Raw genomic sequence first — 16,853 nt, 5'->3', positions numbered from 1 at the left:
AGTACCTCAGCCACTCCCATATCGGCTTCCGAAAACTCCAACTTCACTGACAAATAACCATCATATGGATAATCACCCGCACAAAGACCCCAGATCTCTAGTGCACTGAGTGTTGTCAGTGGTAAATGCGTCAGATACCGGTTGTAAAAATGAACGGTACCAAGATGACCTGTGACCTGGTGTCGAGTATGGCTTTAGCATAAATATCCTCTATCCGTAGCGATACACTGGAGCTTGGCCCCACTAAGCCTTCAGGAATAGGGTTTTTCACTTTGGAGGGTTCCTTGGTATATTGCTGGGAAAGTGTTCCTCACGAGACATCAGGCTGTTCCCTCTCTGGGTCTCCTCTAAGTTTCTGGGTGTCTCTCTCTGCTTAGGTACCCGGGGTCTCCCTCTCTGAGGGGTTTCCCATCACTCACACTCCTGCCTGAAGTGCCCCTCTTTACAATTGACAATACCGGCCGCTCCCCTTCTCGCGGAGCCCGGGCCACCTGCAGCCCTAGGTGTGGTCCGTCCCCTTAGGGGGTCTGCATCTCTATCACTTCCATCATATGGGGGCGAGGGGGGGGCCTCAACTCTGCCACAATCTCCTTTATCACTCCCCGGTTTGGGCTATCCATGGTTATTTCAACACAAGGGGCTACAACCGAGGACTGTACCCAGCTGACGGAGCCCTCCCGCGTCTCCGACATGTTCTCCTCCTTCCGGCAAGTATGGACAGCCCATGGCCCCCCCACTCTACTGGGACCCCAGTAGTACCAGGCAGTTCCACTGCCGATACGTCAGCGCTAGTCTGAATTGAAACAAGGTCTGTGCCCGCCATTTTATCAAATCTCCGCCCCACTGTCGTAACTTTGCCTGCAGCTTTAACAGTACTTCAAAGTCGAATGAACAATTCATCAGAAGTACGAATATCTACCCCACACAGCATGCACGCATTCGTTACTGGTAACCCTGTGGATGCACACCACCGTTCAACCCTGGCAGCATCCATACCCACGTATCGTAGTCGCTTTACCAGACAGTAGTTTAGTACAGACTTAAACACACAACCCACTGGTTCAATGCTCAGGGCAATCGCACAGCATCCAACGAAATCAATCCCAAACAATACCCTCACAATTGTAACCCTTGGGTTCAGCCAGAAGCGTTAGCCTAGGGAAGACAGTCTCTGGCCCCGCCAAACGTGTGAGATTGAGGTTCAAACCCTCCTGTTTGTGTGGATGCTGTGTGATTTGTTACCCTGTTACTAATCAGTACCATGAAGTAACAGACATTACATCACATGCAACTCAATGATTTAGCTTTATAATTCTTAATTTGACTAAAGGGTTAGTAAAGTAAAACAAAAAGGCAAAGGCCCATTTTAAGGAGCTCACACTTCCCTTCCGCTGACCCTCCCTTGATTTCCCTGGGCTTCGTCGACTCCCGGTCCCACTCCAAGTCCACTCCTTTCCTGGTGTCTATGACCTCTCCTTTCTAGCATCTTCTCTCTTCATCTTCCGCCGAACCCAGATCCCCTTGTTCGCAGGCACACAACAAGAAAAAAACACTCCCTTCATTGGACGGCGCATATTCCAAAGCCCCTGTTATCTCTAGCCATAACCCAAACACTGTTGCTACAGAAAGACCATTACATTAGCAGTGAAACCTTTCCCAGGGTGTTACAATTTAGAGAGAGTGAAGAATGGTTCTGCGCAGTGGTTTTGGGATTTTATTTGGCATCACTGTGAAAGGGACAGAGTTGGAAAAAGAACAATCATGCTGTAGTGTCTCATCTACATGCTGCAATGTGGACAGGAAATGGATGTCACATTCTACTAGGACTGAAAAATGGGAGCTGCACGGACACATAGGGCTGTACGAGAGCAGCTGTGTGTAGAAGGACAGAACTGGGAACAGTGGAATTAGCTGAAGAACAAGATGCTAACAGTAAGACCAAAATCCTTTGCAAGGTAGTTACCTCACCCTCATCTTGGAGTGGTAATGCAGATGCATGAGATCTGGAAGTATGAAACTGGCTTGGGTCCTTTGCACTGCTGTTGCGATTTAACACGTCCAACATCAGTAAAGAAAGGCTTAGATTGAAGCTGTAACTTGGAGTAAGAAACTGTTCATTGACTGCTTAGTATTTTTTAATAATTCCATTTTTGGAACTTTGGTGTTTAAGAATAGTAAAAGCTGAGGGGGGTGGGCAATTGAGCTGTTGCAGGAGGTGGAGGGATGTACTACTGAGTCTGATCCTGTTTAATGCTTCACTCATTCAAAGTTCAAGGTAAATTTATTAAAGTGCATATATGTCACCACAGACTACCCTGAGATGCATTTTCTTGTGAGCATTCACAGTAGATACAAAGAAAGACAATAGAATCAATGAAAAACTGCACATAACAAAGATGGACAACCAACCAAAGTGCAAAAGACAATGCTGAACTGACTCAACAACGTAATGGACTCATTTTCAACTTGTGTTCTTGGTATTTACTTCTTTATTTTTGCACAATTTATTTGCGGTGTTGTCATTTGTCATTGTTATTTATAATTTTTCATAATTCTGTTGTATTGCTTTATTTTCCTGTAAATGTATGAAAATGAATCTCAAGGTGACATATACATACTTCGATAATAAATTTACTTTAAATTTGAAAAAATGGAAAATGCTAGGAATGCAGGATGTTACAAGTGAACCAGATCTGTAAAGATAAAGTCATTGACCTGCAATGTGACTTTATTTCCCTCCCCTCATATGCTGTCTGATCTGCTGAGTGTTTCTAGCATTCTCTGTTTTTGTTCAGGCCATGTGATTGGTCCTTTCAATCCCTGTTCCCTATTGTTTTCTAGTTTCTCTTCAACATCGCTGACTGTCCCCTCTCCCTGAGCTTGGTGCTATGGGATGAGTTATAGATTTAATGAAAAGGAAAACTTTTATCACCAGCAGTTTTTTGATCTCTTGAATTTTTTTTTGCAACAGATGGCTTTCACAAAGTGCTTCACATAGGTGTAGGCTTGCCCCGAGAGCTGGATGATGTAATTGAGTTTCAACATCCACATTTTAGGCAAGGAGCTCCTCAGTTACTGGACAACATTAAAAGGAAGGTGAGTGTTGCTCATTGGTGAGGTATGGACTTCTGGTGTGGAATTCTGGCCTGTTTACAATGCTCCTTCAGTTGACATCTTCTGGATAGATCACAAAACCACTTCTTTTATGTCTTTTACATTTGTTGAGTGAGATTCTGGAATTGTTGGAGCTTGTGATTTTGCAGTTTTGAGATTGTTTGGGTGTTTCAGTGTACTGCAGTCTCAGAGGATTCCTGGAGGCAGAGGCAGCGTATGAAAACCTTCTGGTGAGAAGGCTGTGAGATGAGGCACAAGCTGATTAAAGCGACAAGGGAGATTGAAGCATCGAGGCGAGTACAGAAGGTGAGCACTGACTGTCTGCCTTTGGATCACTGGGGGATCGTTCTGCTATGGAGAGGGGATACTGCCCTTTGATCATTGAGGGATCGTTCTGCTACGGAGAGGGGATACTGCCTTTTGATCGCTAGGGAATCGTTCTGCTGCCAGAGAGGGGATACTGCCTTTTGATTGCTGGGGGATTGTTCTGCTACGGAGAGGGGATACTGCCTTTTGATTGCTAGGAAATCGTTCTGCTACGGAGAGGGGACACTGCCTTTTGATCGCTAGGGAATCGTTCTGCTGCCAGAGAGGGGATACTGCCTTTTGATTGCTGGGGGATTGTTCTGCTACGGAGAGGGGATACTGCCTTTTGATTGCTAGGGAATCGTTCTGCTACGGAGAGGGGACACTGCCTTTTGATCGCTAGGGAATCGTTCTGCTGCCAGAGAGGGGATACTGCCTTTTGATTGCTGGGGGATTGTTCTGCTACGGAGAGGGGATACTGCCTTTTGATTGCTAGAGAATCGTTCTGCTACGGAGAGGGGACACTGCCTTTTGATCGCTAGGGAATCGTTCTGCTGCCAGAGAGGGGATACTGCCTTTTGATTGCTGGGGGATTGTTCTGCTACGGAGAGGGGATACTGCCTTTTGATTGCTAGGGAATCGTTCTGCTACGGAGAGGGGACACTGCCTTTTGATCGCTGGGGGATCGTTCTGCTGCTAGAGAGGGGAGACTGCCTTTTGATCGCTCATGAGATTGCTCTGCTACAGAGAAGGATGAATGCTTTTTGATCATTGGTGAGATTGCTCTGCTACGGAGAGGGGAGACTGCCTTTTGATTGCTGGTGGGATCTCTCTGCTACGGAGAGGGAAAGGCCTGCCACTATGTCCGGAGAATGTTACCCAGGCTTTCTGTGTTTTGGATATGGACTTTGACTGTAGACTTTTTTTCAGTGTTACTGTTTTTTTATATTCTTGTGTTTTTCACTTGATCTTGTTTTTTTGTGTGTGGGGCAGGGGGATTTGGGGGTTGATGATCACAATGCTGTTTTCTTTCTTGGTTTTGTGGTTATCTGGAGGAGAAGAATTTCAGAGTTGTATACTTTGATAATAAATGAACTGTTGAACCTTTTTTGTTAACTTTAAACTTCAAAAAAAAGAATAGCTTACTGTCAGATCATATTAGAATCAGGTTTATTATGACTGACAGATGTGCAGTTTGTTGTTTTGTGATAGCAATACTGTCCAAGAAAAAAAAATGACTAAGTTACAATAAATATTGTAAAGGAGGTATAATGAGGTAGTGTTCATGGACCATTCATAACTCTGGTGGAGAGGAAGAAGCTGTTGCAAAATCATTGAGTGTGGGTATTTAGGCTCCTGCACCTCCTCCATGATGGTAGTAATGAGAAGAGAGTATGTCCAAATGAATCTGTATACAAATGGGTATATTAGAGCTTTCTGGTCCCAAATTTGACTTCCACAGTATCAGATAATCTCCCAAGTAACCCCTGTGTGGTACATTTTCAGCATTGATCACTTTTTCCTCTTTTCCTCTGGTAAATTCTAATTATATTCTTCTTTCTATTTCCAGCTCTCCCGATGCATCCTCCGTTATCCACCAGCCAGTTTTTCAGTGACATGTATCATTCTGTTTCTCCTGGTTAACACTTTATCTATGACCTTCCTTTCTTTGTGTGTTCCCTGAATCCCTCCCCATTTTCTATACAATTTGGAAATATTAAAACAAAACAAGTTTTAAGTCTGATGTAAGGTTTATCAACCTGATTTATTAATTCTCTTTCACTCTCCAGAAATACTGTCTGACCTACTGAGTGTTTCCAGCTTCTTCAATATTTATTTTGAATTTCCAGCATCTGCAGTACTTTACTTTTGAATGATATTACAGAATCTGGTGGCTAAAGATGGCAGTCTTAAGAACACTTCAGACTGAGTTTATTTTATACTGTGATGGCATGTCCATGGGCCCAGTATTTAGCTGTATGAAAGTGTTAACCAGTGTTCATGAAGTGGAAAACCTTAAATACCCACGTTGAATTTCATCATCTTGTGAATTGAGTGTATTGCCCCTACCTTTTGGAACATGAACATTGAACTGAAGCCAAATATATGTTAGCATTGTTTTGCTTGCATGGAAAGATAAGCAATCAAAATATATTTGTTAATTTCAACTTATTTCTTTTCCCTTCAGTATTTCAAAAATGACAAATAGCAAACTTGCCCACTCTGCTCCTATTAACTTCACTTCACAGACGGGCAAATCCCGAGACCAGCTAGCACTGCAATTTTATGTCCCGCCTACTGTCCCTCAGTTGATTCCAGTGCAGGTTATGGATGTCATTTTACTTTTTTGTCTTTTAATGACTTCTAAATGTTTTCTGTTGTTAACTTTCTGTGTATTCATGTAACTTAGTAGTTTTTGTATACGTACCTCTATGTCATTTTAAGAGCCTTTAAAAGATCTTAAAATCAACAGCTATGCAAAACGCCCACTTTACTTTCTGTCCAAGGTATTCCTGGGTTGTGGCTTCTGCCTGCGATCAGCCAAGTGTGAAATCTATGCAAAGTATTACCTGACAGAAGGCAGGACCAATGCAGTGTGACCCGTCAATGTGTTATGTTGCTTGCATATTCCAAGTGGAAGTTGCTTAGGCAAACTAGAAAAGGCACCAAATTTTACTAGATTGTGAAACAGCAAAGGGTGTTAGAAACATTTTGCAGGTCATAGAAAATCTAGATTAATTGATCTATTGTGCCAGTGCATGTGAGCAATCAGCACAATATCTCATAATCAGATAGAATGCTTCGGGATAACAGCCTTAGTTTGACCAGCGCATAGGCAAATAATTTTGTGCCGATTTTAAAGTTATGCATTCTGTACTTAATAAATATGCTTTAATTTTACACCATTGTTTATAGTGTTATTAAGCTCTGTGTGTAAAATATGTCAGATATAGATTTTTCTGAGGCCAGGCTGAGAGAAGGAAGAGTGAGCTGGTCCTGAGCTACCAGTATCAGATTGGGATGTACATATGGCGTTAGAGAGAGAAACAGAAACATCTGTTAAAAGCAACAGTGTATCTATTGCTTTAATCACTTGTACAAAGTTAGGCTAGTCTGCCATCTGACCAGTATCTATGCTGATAGTGTATTAGCTGTCAACCTGCCACCTTCATAGATGATAATTGGACAGTAGAAGGGATGACTTTGCATTGTTCCCTCTTCTAGGACAGTGATAGGGAAGTTCACTAGAGTATTGCCTCTGAGTTCTGCTAGAAAATGAACAAGTTACTTGTGGAATTGTATAATAGAATTAGCTGCACCTTTCGTTGGGGAACTAGAGAGCAAATAGACAATGAATATATTTCAGCCTGCCATCGTGGTGGGGTATTCAACCCTGTAGCCTCACAACTTCAGCTGCTGTCTGTGTTGGGTTTGTACGTTCCCCCGTCACCGTGTGAGTTTTGATTAAGTCCTTTTTGGTTTTCCCCCGTCCCAAAGATGTAGTGGCAGGTTAATTGGTGTCGGAAACTGCAAGTTGCCACTTGTGCTAAGTTAGAATCAAGGGGAGTTAGTGCACATATTCGAGAAAGTAATCTGCTGTGCTTCAGGGAAGTTAGTAAGGGGGGAATGAAAACTGACCGGCAAATGATCTCCTTTAATGTTGTATAGGCAAGGAACCAAAGGGGGCAATAAGTACCCAAATGAGGATTAAAATCTAAGTAAACAAAGTGGAAGCATAATCTCCAGTTAGTGTGAAGTAATTGCATGTTATACACGATAGCATTGTTTGGAATTTTAAATGAGCATACAACTAAAGCAGTAGAAACAATTTTCTAACATGTGACGTTTTTCCTTGACATCTTAAGGTTTCTGTGAGCCGGGTTGATGATCTTAAATTGAAACAGCAAGAGGTGTTGAAAATCCTGTCGGAGTGTCGTCAGATGAAGGGAAAATATGACTTGGCTGATGGCATGATTCTGGCAATTAAAAGGTTACATTTTTTAAATAATTTTGGTGTCAGACATAAAGCATAAGTACTGTATGTTCTAAGAAACAGAATTATCGGAAGATTAGATTTTCCAGCATTAGCAGAATAGTTCTTTTGCTTTTCCTTTGTAATAAGGTTACAAGAATTATGAAATGTCAGTCCTGTTTGACCCTCCGGGTTTAGCAGCTTATGGTTCTGGAGCCATTTAAGTGCTCTATAGAAAATGATATGTGACTCTCAGTCCTTCACAGCACTGCAAGAACAGCTTCTGTTCTGCTGAACTCAGGCCATGTTAACCATTCGAGTTGCAAGTTTGACAGTGTTTTCTGGGAAATCTTTAGACTGTCCCAAATCCTATAATGGAGCATCCTTCAGGCACAACATGTGGAGACCAGGATGCCAGAGAGAGGAGATGGGGCTTTTCCTCTGACTCCTCAAATCCTGGGACCCACTCAGTGCCATCCAGGGATCAACTGATTCATGGGCCAAGACTGTTTCTTTATTTTAGCCAATTAAATATAAAATAAAACTGAACAAAGTCTTAATTACAGTAGATAAAAAAATTAAAGTAACAGCCGACTTGAAAACTGGGTGGCTGCTGACCATCAAGGAATATGTAACTCAAAGAAATACGTAAATCTGAATATATTATAATTTATTTGATGTATGTGGCTTCGGTTATTTAAGGCAAGTTGATGCTGAGTGGTTATATGAGGCCTGTGTGCAGACTTGTGTGTTTTTACAGGGAAAATGAGGCATTGTGGAAGGAACTGTCAACTCTTAAACAGAAACAACTGCAGCAACATAAAGTTATTCGGAAGGTGCGTCATTAATTGTATCAACTAAATGAATGAATTCTTTTACATTATGAACATTTTTTAGGTTCTTTTAATAGCATCACTTTATGCTGTCCGACCATTTGCTTTTCTGAATTTTTTTTACCGAAGTCAATGGCTTCATATTTTACAACATTGCATTTCATTTACTGTGTCCCTGCTATTAATTGAAAAAGTTGGGGTAATCTCCTTGGAGCAGAAAAGGCTAAGGGGAGATTTCAGGGTAATACTCAAAATTATTGATTTATTTGGCAAGCCAAAAGTCCAGGGGGAAATGAGGGAAAAAAGAATCTGTTGTGATTCATTGTGACCTGAACTATTTTAAAAAGGTGGAAGAAGTAACTCTCAAATGGAAGGGAGAACTTGCTGAGTTCTGGGGAACAAGGAAGAGACTGGCCCAGGCATCCTGTGCTATGTGATTCTAATGTAAAATATTCACATTCCTCATTTGTCCTTATCTGCAGATTATCCACTTTATTGCTACTATGGTACAGTCAAACAGTGTACCCGGAATCAAGAGAAAAATGTGAGTATTGTTACATTGGATTCTTGTTTTCTGGTGTTGAATTTGTGTGGTTTTTAAAAATTCATAGCCAGAAAGGGAGATAAAGACCCAACACACTGCTTCCTGTCCTCTCCTTGACTGAGAACAGCTGCCTCATCCATAAGTGCTTCGTGCCCAGGTTACGGGAGGGAACCTTTTTAAACTTTTCTCCTTTCCCATGTCTACCTGTTTCATGCTTTATCTCCTTTGCTCTTGTAGACATAGCAGACATCCGAACCTGCAAAAACTCATTTCAGGGAGGTAGCACCACCACCCCCGCCCCCCACAATCCCATATCCCCCCCCCCCCCCCCCCCCGGTCGACCTCCAAGGGTGTATGTATACAGGACATTTGATTATGAAAGAACATAATTTATTTGATCACATATTGAAACTATTTATACATATATATATATATATATATACACACACACACACACATATTCCTTGTTGAGTATTTTGTTGGCAGTCTTAATGCTAATAGCTAAATGCTAATGCAAATAGCTTTTCTATTTCTTTTGCAAACTTTCCTTGTACTGTGATGTGGCTTGCTTGGCAGATTTGAGCATTTTGCAAGAAGTCTCAACCTCATAGCAGTCTGTGTCAATGAATTTGTTAATTTTGCAAGGCATCAGATTAATAAGTGTTTCGTGAGACAGCTGACTTCTGAATTCTGTCTTAATGTGACGCACCATGCTGAATGCTCTTTCTACATCACAATTAGAATTTGGCAGCACCAAAAGCAGCTTCATCAACTGGCAGAGCTCTTTGAATCTCAACTGCCCTGTGCTCACAGATTTTACTTTGGACAGTTTCCCCCAGAAGGTGTATCCTTATTATATTGTTGTATTCAGAAAATGTGACATTAAAATATGTACTTATATTATCATGGAGTCATTTTTTTAATTCTATTACAACTTTAAGCAAGTCTACAGGGAGTTTTCCCTCATCACGTAGGACATCAATAGGGTAGCTCCTTAGCAGTCAGCCAGCTAGTTTAAATAACGTTAGCTATGCTAATGAACGAATGACGCCTGTTAAACTCACCTCAACATGTCTTTTACAGTTATTTAACCCACCATGGGCAATAGAAAAGTCATTGTTACAAACAGTGCAGTGAGCAACACTGTCATTAATTTTACTCCTAGGCAGGGGTTCACTTTAGTGTAGTCTGGGGTGAAGTGTGTTTTATATTTTCTTTTTTTAGAACACTCTGCCATGGCGCTGCAGGACACTAAACTGAACTGATGGACAATGAAAGAGAGAGAGAAGTCAACTGTAAAGCCTGCCCACAGAGAAAACTGATAGCACAAAGAGAGACCAAGCAGGATACTTTCTTTCTTTCTTTCTTTCTTTCTTTCTTTCTTTCTTTCTTTCTCTCTGTCTCTGTCTGTCTCTCTCTCTCTGTCTCTTCCCCCCCTCCCTCCCTCTCTCTCTCTTCCCCCCCCCCCCAAAAAAAAATTGGTTTCCGGGATATTGTATATGATTTGTGGGCATCAGGGAGCTGCTTTCAATATGCGGGAGACTCCCAGAACTTCTGGGAGAGGTGGGATGTCTGACATAGTGGTCTTGTTGTTGAAGTGTGGGTTCACGGTCTCAGCTGTGGCACTGCAGCATAGAAGATACCAATTACTGAACTGTAGATGGCCATCATGGACAAGCTGGATTCAATTCTCCCCTGACATCCAAAAGTCACTGAAAAGCTGTTGGATTCTTAACTCTCTCTCTCTTCCTAATGGGGATATGGAAGCTGATTGAAATAGAACAGTTCCATCTCATTCACATTCCAAGAATTAAATCTGGGACTTTTTTTTAAATTAACTTCCATACTGAACCCCAAACATTTCAATACTGTGTTAAGGGAACTGCAGCCTCTTCTTTTTCTCATTGGTTTAATGAACAAAAACCTGTTATGCAAATAACTGAAATACAGATTTAATATTCCATTGCTCAATCTATTTTTTGAATATTCAAGAGATTTATGAGAGTATTTATGCTCTCACATTTGATAGATAGATACTTTATTGATCCCAAAGGAAATTACAGTGTCACAGTAGCATTACAAGTGCACAGATATACAAATATTAGAAGGGAAGTAAAACAGACTGAAAATAAGTTGCCTCAAACAGTCTAACAGGAGGAGGTCATCACTCCCCCGTCTGTAGGTTGATTCATTATAGAGCCCAATGGCTGAGGTAAGAATGTCCTCCTGTAGTGCTCCCTAGAGCAGCGCAGTTGTCTTAGTCTATTATTAAAAGTTCTCTTCTGTTCAGTCAAGGTGGCATGAAGAGGGTGAGAAACATTGGTCAGAATTGCCAGGATTTTCCGTAGGTCACAGCCTCCAGTGTGTCCAGTTTGACTCCTATAACAGAGCCAGCCTTTCTAATCAGTTTATTGAGCCGTTGGCATCGTCGATGTAGATGCCATTGCCCCAATACACCACTGCACAGAGGACTGTTATGGCGACAACAGACTGGTAGAACATGTGAAGGAGAGGTCTGCCTACTTCAAAGGACTTCAGACTCCTTCATGTATAGAGGTGACTCTGGCCCTTTTTGTACACAGCCTCTGTGTTGGTGCTTCACTCAAGTCTGCATCCGGTTGCACTCCCAGGTACTTGAAGGTCCTCATCACATCTACGTCCTCACTATCAATAGTAACAGGGAGCAATGCAGGCTTAGTCTTCCCAATGTACATCACCATCTCACTTGTCTTACTGATGCTGAGCTGCAGATAATTCAGCTTGCATTATTTGACAAAAACTTCCACCAGTGCCCCTGTATTCATCCTCCTGTCCTCCCTTTATATACCCAACTATTGCTGTGTCATCAGAGAATTTCTGCAGATAGCAGGATTCTGCATTGTATCTAAAGTCCAGGGTAAACAGGAAGGGAGCCAATACAGTCCCCTGTGAGATCCCGGTGATACTTCTGCCATCTCTGACACACAGCTCTGAAGCTGCGCAGACTGAGGTCTGCCAGTCAGGTAGTCCATTTTCCAGGATACAATGGAAGTGCCAACCTGCATTGATTGAACAGAGCTTTTCCCCAGCAATGAGGGCTGTATGGTATTGAAGGCACTTGAAAAATCAAAAAAACATGATCCTCACAATGCTGCCCTGGTTATCCAATGGGAGTAGGCTCTGTTCAGCAGGTAGATGACAGCATCGTCGACTCTAATGTGCTCCTGGTAGGCAAACTGCAGGGGATTGAGGGCATTTCTGACCAGGGGTTGGAAGTGAGCCAGGACTAGCCTCTCTAGGGCCTTAATTATGTGTGAGGTTAGGGTAACTGGACGGTAAGTCATTCAAGACATTCGATTGGCCCTTCTTGGGTACTGGATCACGCATGATGTTTTCCACACAGTCGAGTCCCTCTCCAGGCTGAGACTCAGATTGAAAATGCACTGGAGAACTCTACACAGCTGCTCAAAATGTTCCTTCAGGACCTTGGGGTCCACACCATCCAGTCCCAATGCTTTGCCGTGTCTGAGAATGTTACACAATTTTTAAAATTGATCTCTTGGGATCTCGTAATCAGTGGAAAGTCCAAAATGGCTGCACTTATTTCCCTTTGTGAAGGTGTCAGTGAACTGCACTCTTGAACCGTTGTAGTCCTTGTGCTGAAGGTGCACCCATAGGCTGATGGGAAGGGAGATCCTTAATTTGTGCCCAGCAACAGTGATAGAATGCAGATATATTTCAGGAAACAACAGGAATTCTGCAGATGCTGGAAATTCAAGCAACACACATCAAAGTTGCTGGTGAAGGCCAGGCAGCATCTCTAGGAAGAGGTGCAGTCGACGTTTCAGGCCGAGACCCTTCGTCAGGACTAACTGAAGGAAGAGTGAGTAAGGGATTTGAAAGTTGGAGGGGGAGGGGGAGATCCAAAATGATAGGAGAAGACAGGAGGGGGAGGGATGGAGCCAAGAGCTGGACAGGTGATTGGTAAAAGGGATACGAGAGGATCATGGGACAGGAGGTCCGGGAAGAAAGACAAGGGGGGGGACCCAGAGGATGGGCAAGGGGTATATTAAGAGGGACAGAGGGAGAAAAAGGAGAGTGAGAGAAAGAATGTATAAAAAAGTTACAGATGGGGTACGAGGGGGAGGTGGGGCATTAGTGGAAGTTAGAGAAGTCGATGTTCATGCCATCAGGAAGATTTCAGGAAGATGTGTGTCTTGGAGGAAATCATGCAGGTAGTGGTGTTCCCATCACACAAAGCCCTTGGGTGCTCTTGGTTTTGGAGGTTCCCAGCTTGGGACATGCTTATAAGCCTAGGCAAAAGTGGGCTGCTTTGCCCTGGATGGTGTTGAGTTTCTTAAGAGATAGTTGACAGATTTTGGGTTTTCAGAAAGGTACCCCAACTCTGACCTGCTTTTGTTGGGAAGATGCCAGAGTGGAACTGTACATGAGTGCAGGTCTTCAGTGCTACAGATGGATGGTTGTCTGGCCCTTCCGCCTTTGCTATATCCAGTAACCTCAATTGTTTCACAATGTCACCTACCATGAATTGAGTTGGCTGAAATGGCTTCTATGATTGGGTAGGGACATCTAAGGAGAGAGAGTTGAGGTGAAATGTGTTAAAACAGCATTGATTTTCACCCAAATGCAGTTTATGAAAGTCCCCTAGCTATCAAGTTATTAAAATTCATAAAATCATGCTTGAATTCATTGCAACAGTATGCTATTCTGTTTCTCCATTACCAATTTTCAAAGCTACCAGCATTTAGTGTTTCAAGCAGCTCTTAAGGGAACATAATATAGGCATCTCCCTGTTACATCAGCTTGGGTAACAGAAATCTATCCCTACAGAATTCAAAAATCACTATCCAAACATCTGAGTAACACACACAAAATGCTGGAGGAACTCAGTAGAGGTCTAACATTTTTTTTCTCCAGACCTGCTGAAGGGTCTTGGTCCGGAACTTCGACTGTACTCTTTTCCATAAATGCTGAGTTCCTTCAGCATTTTGTGTGTGTTGCTTGGATTTCCAGCATCTGTAGATTTTTTCCTGTTTGTAATTTAAAACATCTGAGATGTGGAGTAAAACATAATTTCATGAAATTCATGTGGAGAAGAAACAAAACAGTTGAATTAAATTGACTTTATTTCTTAGATTCTTCACATACACGAGGAGTAAAAATCTTTACGTTATGTCTCTCAGGAATTCAGTAGACCTTGAATAGGCTGGTGAAAATTAGAACGTTCTTGTACGAGGTAATCATGGCAACCCTCTGAGGCAGACAGAAGGTTAAAAGTACAAAATTTAACCTATGAATATCTAATGTTTTGGAGAAGCCTGCAATGCAAGCAGATCCTCATGCTTTGCTTCTTCTGTTGGGTTTAAAGAAGAATAGATGAGTTCTGCTCTTGAGATACAGTTTGGATGACCTCCACAGTGCAACAGCAAGCAGCTCATTGTGAAATGAGAAAGAGTTTGAGATCAGATGGTTATACGGCAGAGTGGTATAAAGAATTTAAAAATGAGTTAATTCCTGTTTTGCTCCCCACACTGAACTGAGCTCTAAAAAAGGCGCAAACGCCACCCAGCTGGAAGGAGGCGATAATCTCAGTTATACCGAAAGGAGGCAAGGATAAAATGGAATGTGGGTCATTTAGACCAATATCTGTTTTTAATGTAGATTATCAATTATTTACCTCCATTATGGCCAAACAATTAAAAGTTTCTACCCTCACTGATACATAATGATCAGATAGGTTTTATACAACAATGCCAAACACAAGACAATATACGAAGGACACTACAGTAGAGCTACTAGGACTTGATGTTTCAATCTCTATGGTAAATTGGCATTGAAGCATCAAGTCCTTATATGAAGGACACTACATATTATGGATCATATACAAAAAAATAAAATTAAAGCAATAGTGATAAGTGTGGATGCTGAAAAGACATTTGATTCAGTTAATTGGAATTTTCTTTACAGAGTTTTACATAGATTCGCTTTATATGACACAATTATTAAAACTATACAGGCAGTATATGACAATCCCACTGCTAGGCTTAAAATCAATGGATATTTATTAAATAGTTTTACCCTAGAAAGGGGCTCGAGACAGGGTTGTGCATGGTCACCACTACTCTTCGCATTATATCTGGAACCACTAGCTCAATACATCAGACAAAATGAAGATATCAGGGGAATTACTATTAACGGGACAGAGCATAAATTGGACTGTTACACGGATGACATTTTGATCTATCTAGGGCAACCAACATACTCTTTACCTACAAACGTTTGTAAATTGATGCAATCCTTTGAACAATATGGTCAATTATCAGGATACAAGATTAACATAGATAAAACCCAACTACTTTCATATAACTATAGCCCACCAAGAGAAATTGAAAGTAGATATCCTTGGGCATGGCAAACAGAGTCCGTCAAATATTTGGGCATCATCATGCCAAAAGATTTGGCAAAACTATCAGAATGCAATTATTTGCCTATATATAAAAAAATTAAGGAAGACATAACAAGATGGAATCTAATCCCTTTCTCAGTTCAAGGATTGAATCCATTAAAATGAATATATTGCCCAGATTATTATATCTCTTTCAACCCTACCAATAGAGATTAACCAAAATCAATTCAATGAATGGCACAAAATGTTATCAAGGTGTGTGTATATATATATATGGCAAAGTAAAAGGCCTAGAGTTCACCCCAAAACTTTGCAATTAGCCAAGGAAAAGGGGGGATGGGGCCTATCTTCTCTTCGAGATTATTATTTTGCAGCACAGATGAGAGCTGTGATATGCTGGTGCAACCCATCATATGACGCTCAATGGAAAAACATTGAGGAGAAGATACCTTCCATCCCCATACAGGCAATTTTGGCTGATAACAACCTACAAAGTTATATAAATACTATTGATAACCCATGAGTGAAAAGGACTCTTTAAAAAATATAGAAAACTATTATAAAAGAATATAAACTAGAGGGGAATATTGTAATACTTAAATGGTGTGCATATGACTTGGATTTTATGCTGAATAAACTGAATGCTAGATTTAAGGACTGGACAGCTAAAGGATTAGCAGCTCTATGCAGTATATTGAAAGAAAGAACACTGTTCAGTTTTGAAATGCTTAAAGAGAAACACCTATTAGAAAAATAAGATTTTTATCGGTATTTACAGATGGGACATTGTGTTAATAGGAGGGTGAAAAATGTAACCGAGGCAAGTACATGTTTGATAGAACTGTTTAGAAAAGCATATAATTCAGATAATGGTAGTAGAATCATTTCAAGCGTGGATAAGGGTTTGTCAAATCTTAAAACACATTCGACTTCATACATTAGAACAAAATGGGAGAAGGAAGGAGGGATAATAATATCTGAGGAAGACTGGACAATAATATGGAGGTATCAATGGAAGTGTACCAGTTCACAGAAATGGAGGGAGTTCGGGTGGAAAAACCTGCTAAGATATTTTATTACACCCTCTCAGAAATCCATTATGATAGTAACCTCCCTGTTTGCTGGAGATATTGTGGAAATCAAAATGCAAACCATTACCATATTTTCTGGGATTGCCTTGTTATCAAAGACTATTGGAGTGGGATACACAATGCTCTGCAAGACATTTTTAAATGTGAAATACCCTTAGAAAGTAAGACCATATATTTTGGGTATATACCTCAAGAATGGTTGAAAAGAGATAATTATTTAATGAATATACTGGTGCCTGGTAAAAAGACTCTTACCAGGAAATGGTTATCACAGGAGAGCCCAACTTCAAACGCATGGATGGAAATTACAATGGACATTTACAAAATGGAGAACATAACAGCATCTGTCAGTCATAAATTGGAACAATTTAATTCATACTGGGGAAAAATGGTTTAACTATATAACACCCCATAGGCCTGATTTTATTCTCACAAATCAATGATTATGTTGTTAAAAAAAAGCACTCCCTTGTACATAGTTTTCCTTTTGTTAGTTCTTTCTTTTCTGTAAGTGTATACCTCAGATAATACTATGTGGAGATTTGTGGCAAACATGAATATATGATATATACATACAGTATCTGAA

General features: G+C 41.1%; 1 protein-coding gene across 3 annotated transcripts in view; it reads left to right on the top strand.

The window, feature by feature from the left end:
- Positions 1-16,853, top strand: part of LOC140204241 (heat shock factor protein 1-like) — a 47,684-nt gene that overhangs the window by 19,803 nt on the left and 11,028 nt on the right. For all 3 annotated transcript variants that reach the window (XM_072270789.1, XM_072270788.1, XM_072270787.1), the window contains exons 3-6: positions 2,972-3,096; positions 7,287-7,411; positions 8,154-8,229; positions 8,709-8,770. In XM_072270789.1, the coding sequence (XP_072126890.1) occupies positions 2,972-3,096; positions 7,287-7,411; positions 8,154-8,229; positions 8,709-8,770 (388 nt within the window). The remainder of the gene's footprint in view (positions 1-2,971; positions 3,097-7,286; positions 7,412-8,153; positions 8,230-8,708; positions 8,771-16,853) is intronic.

Source organism: Mobula birostris, chromosome 10 (genome assembly GCF_030028105.1).
Source record: "Mobula birostris isolate sMobBir1 chromosome 10, sMobBir1.hap1, whole genome shotgun sequence".
Classification (NCBI taxonomy): Eukaryota; Metazoa; Chordata; class Chondrichthyes; order Myliobatiformes; family Myliobatidae; genus Mobula; species Mobula birostris.
This window is presented reverse-complemented; position numbering and strand designations above follow the sequence as displayed.